The sequence below is a fragment of the Triticum urartu genome, chromosome 5 (genome assembly GCF_003073215.2).
Source record: "Triticum urartu cultivar G1812 chromosome 5, Tu2.1, whole genome shotgun sequence".
Taxonomy (NCBI): Eukaryota; Viridiplantae; Streptophyta; class Magnoliopsida; order Poales; family Poaceae; genus Triticum; species Triticum urartu.
In genome coordinates, this window is record NC_053026.1 from 195,499,738 (window position 1) to 195,505,141 (window position 5,404).

General features: G+C 54.8%; 1 protein-coding gene across 1 annotated transcript; it reads left to right on the forward strand.

Moving 5' to 3' along the window:
- The first annotated feature begins 218 nt into the window (after positions 1 to 218).
- LOC125508375 (serine/threonine-protein kinase D6PKL2) lies at positions 219 to 4,859 on the forward strand. The gene is made up of 2 exons (XM_048673072.1): positions 219 to 856; positions 3,508 to 4,859. Exons 1-2 carry the CDS (start codon positions 327 to 329, stop codon positions 4,403 to 4,405), a joined length of 1,428 nt encoding a protein of 475 aa, XP_048529029.1. The 5' UTR covers positions 219 to 326; the 3' UTR covers positions 4,406 to 4,859.
- Positions 4,860 to 5,404: the final 545 nt, after the last annotated feature.

Genomic DNA, 5,404 nt, shown 5'->3' on the forward strand with positions numbered 1-5,404 from the left:
TACCATCTATGGATGGATCTTATATACTACTAGTGCTTGTATAAAAGAACAAAATGTCAGCAGCCGGAGAACCGGGCCTGCATGTCCCCCGGAGATCCAAAGATGATTAGACACAAAATCTCGCGCTAGCCTGGCTGGAGCCGGACACGGCTTTCCGGCCCGGCCCATCCCCATCCGTCAACTAACCTCCCCCCTCTCTTCATCTTCAAATTAAAAACCCAGGGCACCCAACCGCACCACCTCCTCCTCCTCCTATTCCTCCCCTGTCCCCGCACTTGCCACATCCAGCAGCCAGGAGCAGACCCGCCTCAACGCAGCAGGCAGCAATGCCTCCGGACGGCGACGCGGAGCTGGCGGCGGACGAGCTGCAGAGCCTCAGCTTCGGCTCCTCCGAGCGCTCCCGCTCCGCCTCCACCGTCTCCACCGCCACGGCCTCCTGCTCCACCTCCTCCTCCTCGGGGCCAATCGCCGGCGTCCCCGCGCCGCGCTCCTGCAACCCCTCCGCCCTCGCCCCGCGCCTCGGCACGGTGCAGCTGTCGGACATCCGCTTCGTGCGGAGGCTCGGGGCCGGGGACATCGGCAGCGTCTACCTGGCCGAGGTGAAGGGCAAGGGCGGGGCGCTGGTGGCGGCCAAGGTGATGGACCGGAAGGAGCTCCAGGGCCGCAACAAGGAGGGCCGCGCGCGCACCGAGCGCGAGATCCTCGAGGCCGTCGACCACCCCTTCCTCCCGCGCCTCTACGGGGTCGCCGAGGGCGAGCGCTGGTCCTGCCTCCTCACCGAGTTCTGCCCCGGCGGCGATCTCCACGTCCTCCGCCAGAGGCAGCCGCACCGCCGATTCTCCGAGGCCGCCGTCAGGTACTACGCCACCTCCTCCTTCGTCACAACTACATAGGCATTCATGCACTTAATTATACTACCTCAAAAAATCAAACTTTTTCATAGTCTCTGTTTCTGTCTCTGTGGAAGCAAAAAAAAAAAAGAATCAACAATTGCAAGGTTTGATCAGATTTTGTTAGGCTAAAACCGACGGTGAAGTAGCTACTAGTGATCACATAGCCTTTCCGGTTCCGGAGAAGAATGTGGCCGGTTTCCTGCGCGTTCTAGTCGGCTTCGTCTGTTTCACTTTGCCGTTTCTCTGTTCCCCCACTTTTGGCATAGTTTAATTAGAGCACTCCATTTTTAAGGATCTAGTGGACGCAAAGCCCAGTTCCGCGCATGGTTCCGCTGGCCCCATGTGTCTTCGGTTGGGCACGCATCTGTCCATTCATATGGAGTGCTTGTCTAGCCACAGTGCCCCTCATCCTGAAAACACAAGGCATAATAATATGACATCGATTGCTGCTGCCCCTTTGGACGGATCCCTAACCAAGATGGCAGGCACCATGGAGATAGCTTCCTTAACAGCACACGACCGCGACACATGAGGATGATACCGTTTTGCAAAACGGAGCCATGAATGAATGAAATAAACATCCAAACGACATCTTGCCCTGTTTCTTCGCATTCATGGGCCATCCCATCGATATCTCCCATGGCGTGGTGTTGGGTCCAGCTGCTCTCACTGTCGCGTCGCCAACAACAGTTTCTTGGTTGCTGATCATGCTCTCGGCTCTGAACCCAGCCAGCGGCCACACAGTTGCACGCCCACATTATCATCTCGCAGTGACCAGTCAGTCAGTCAGTCAGTCAGGAAGTGTTTGCATGTGGAGACCGGCAGCGCCCGCCCTGAAACCAAGCCTGCCCATGCGGAAGTGATGAAAAGCTGGGCTCGGCATATGCGCTTGCATGCTTCCCTCCTTTGCCGCATCTCTCTCCTTTTTCTCACCATTTTGTGCCTGCCGACGATATACTATACGAACGCTGATGTTACTTCCTTCCGGAATAGACTTAAAGTAGTATTATTCCCGGCCGTATGTACTACATCCATCGCTATGGGCGAGAAGAAGAAAAAAGGCAACAAATACGAGCTTTTCCTTTACTAATGCCTCCTTTGGTCCATAGGATTGAAAAATCATAGGAATAGGAAAGTCATAGGAAATAAGATGACATGCATCTCAAATCCTATGCATAGAAATAGAAAAGAAGATGCCCTTTGATTCACACTATAGGATTTTTTTCCATTGAGTCTAGACTAATGTTTATTTTCCTATGAAATGTGGAGGATAGGAAGAATTCCTCCATAGGAATAGGATTTCATTCCTACAAACCAAAGAGCTCTGAAGGAATTTTTCCTATAGAAATCCTATCCTATGAAAATCCTACAAAATTCCTTTAAATCAAAGGAGGCTTAAAATGTGCAGTAAAGATAAGAAACAACAATATGAATTCACGGGAAAATAATGTCTTTGCTTAAACTTTGTGTAGAAACAAAAGGAAAAAAATAGGAGAGTGCAGCATGAATTCATGAACGAGCGGCGGCCAAAAATATAGCAACAGTAAAATATGCTTTCGGCGGGCGCCATTGTATGCACGCACTCCGTTAAAAAGCCCACGTCGTACAACGTACTCCCACCCACACACACATACATACTATATACAGCCTTGCGAATGACGTGCACTCCAGCAGAAATGAAGCCTCGTTTCACGGGGCAGCACTAGTTGTTGCAGTACGAGCACTAGCAGCAGCCAGCGGTAGGCAGTAGTAGGTAGGAGTAGTTTGTATGCAAGGGCGTCGTGAATTTGGGTGGTACCTGCAACAGTGTTACTACTACCATCAACGTGTCGTGTGGCTTTATGGCAAGGCCGGTCGCCGTAGGCATTGCCGGTGGTGCACACGAGCCGCCCACCGTCCCTCCGCCCCGTGCTACGGCGCCGGAACCGGTCGCGGAACATGGCTTTTAAAATATACTCTCACCCTCATAAAACACCGGTGCGTGCTTGTGCTTGTGCTTGCTTGGTCAAGACCCAAGAGAGGCCAGCTTTTATTAACCCCCATGTGATTTGCCAAGAATCACAGCTCTGAAACACACGCACAGCACAGCACAGACATGGCCGCCCATGAATGCGGTCGACATCACGTAGTAAGGATTAAGCTAATTAACCCGATGAAGGAACTATGAATCGAGTACATGCACACATGATGCTCGCCATTAAACTAGTCTAGGCTCCACCTTAACGTGCAACGCCCCCGCATCAATGATGCGCTAATTCCAGTACTGTCTCTTGCCTTTCTTCCGCCTCTGACTTTTTTGCTTGCTAGTAGGAGTAGCACTACTGGAGCGCACAGTGTCAGCCACCGTGCTAGCTTAGCTTAGCTAGGTTCAGATATACAGGTGAGTATGTGTCTTTTGGTTGCATGTGAATAAAGTCAAGAGTATGCTTTTGTGCTATGCAATTAGTTGCTTCTGTAGTAGTACTGTTTTCTTTTTCCACCAAACATGCACCGGGTCCATCGTTTCAGCCTGCTGGCTGTAAAATCTCGTTGCTAATTCGTAATTTTGGTTGCATTTGATAGATTATAGTACTAGTAGTGGCAATGGTGAATGACATGTAGTGTACTGCGGCAGGTTCTACGTGGCGGAGGTGGTGGCTGCGCTGGAGTACATTCACATGCTGGACATCGTGTACCGGGACCTCAAGCCGGAGAACGTGCTGGTCCGCGCCGACGGCCACATCATGCTCACCGACTTCGACCTCTCCCTCAAGTGCGACCCGACGGCCCCTACTCCGGCGCACGTCATCTCCGACCCCGTCGGCCTCACCGGCCGCCCCTCCGCGTCGTCCACCTGTATCATCCCTTCCTGCATCGTACCGTCGGTGTCCTGCTTCAGCCTCTTCCCCGGCCGCGGCCGCAGGCGCCGGCGCCGCAAGAAGGCCTCGGGCGGCGGTGGCAGGGGCCTGAACGGCAGCAGCGACGGCAGCCTCCCCACCGGCGTGCTGGACCTGGAGTTCGTGGCGGAGCCGGTGGAGCTCCGGTCCATGTCGTTCGTGGGCACGCACGAGTACCTGGCCCCGGAGATCGTGTCGGGCGAGGGCCACGGCAGCTCGGTGGACTGGTGGACGCTGGGCATCTTCATCTTCGAGCTCCTCTACGGGGTGACGCCCTTCAAGGGGTACGACAACGAGATGACCCTGGCCAACATCGTGGCCCGCGCGCTCGAGTTCCCCAAGGACCCCTCCGTCTCCTCCGCCGCCAGGGACCTCGTCACCGCGCTGCTCGCCAAGGATCCGGCGCGCAGGCTCGGCGCCACCGTCGGCGCCGCGGCCATCAAGCGCCACCCATTCTTCAACGGCGTCAACTGGGCGCTGCTCCGCTGCGCCACGCCGCCGTACGTGCCCCCGCCTTTCAGCGCCGCGGTCGCCACGGCCGCTGGCTCCGGCGGCCCCGGGAAGAAGAACAGCCCCAACGACGACGACGACATGTCGGATGACAGCTGCCCCGGCACGCCCGTGGAGTACTACTAGATCGGATCAGACACGAGGAAGCTCCCGCGCACGCACGCACGTACGTGCAACCAACAAGATGCTGCCACTGACGGGACCCAAGCTGGAAGCTCGTACCACCCTTGTCCGACCCTGGCGCACGTGGTGGACCGCGCTGGATGGCGCGCACGAGGCGGCCTTTGGTTGGGAGCAGGGCGCGCGCGCGCGGCCAGGCGCGGCGCTGTCGCGTCAAATAGTTGCCGGCAGCGGCTGCGTCTGCGTGCGTGCGTACACGCCGTTCCAATAATAATTTATCGTTGCTTCTTTCTAGTATTTTGACTTTACATGGAGTAGATGTATGACACATAGTTAGCACTTGTAGCAGTAGTAGAGTTGTATTATGAGCGCTGTTTGCTAGTATGTCAGGGTTTTGCTCTGCTTGTAGTGGAGCTTTTTTGTGCAAAGATGGTTAATAATTTGATGTGCGTTTTGGGGATGGAGCTGCAGTACTTTTACGAATGATGAGGCCGGGGGCAAGGAGACATGGCTCATGATAGACCATCGGGTCTGGGCTTTGGGCGGCAGCCGGGGGACACGAACCGGTGGAGCGAAAGACGGCGAGAGCTGCAGCGGGGATCGATCATTGCCCCGGGAATTCTGCGCACTGCTTTCCCTTTCCCTGCGCGCTCGTGCGCCCGCGTTTGCCACCAAACTCGCTGATCGCACGTACTTCTAGATGTGATATTCATATTAGTACTCCAGATGATCGGATCGATGGCCCGGTAAAGGTGCCGATGTTTTTACAGCGGTACCTGTACCTGGGTGAAAAAGGCAAAGGATGTCTTATCCTGCTGTGCTAAAGAAGTAAAGGCTGGCCGACTGCAGTTGCAATGATCATGCTTCATGCATGCTGCCTGTATGCCTGCCATACTAGAATGCAAGTCAACCACATACGGTGGAATGAAAAAGAGGTGAGGGAAGCTGGGTATGGTAACACAGTGGACAAATTTCGTGTTTTGACCCTTTTTTCATACTTAATCG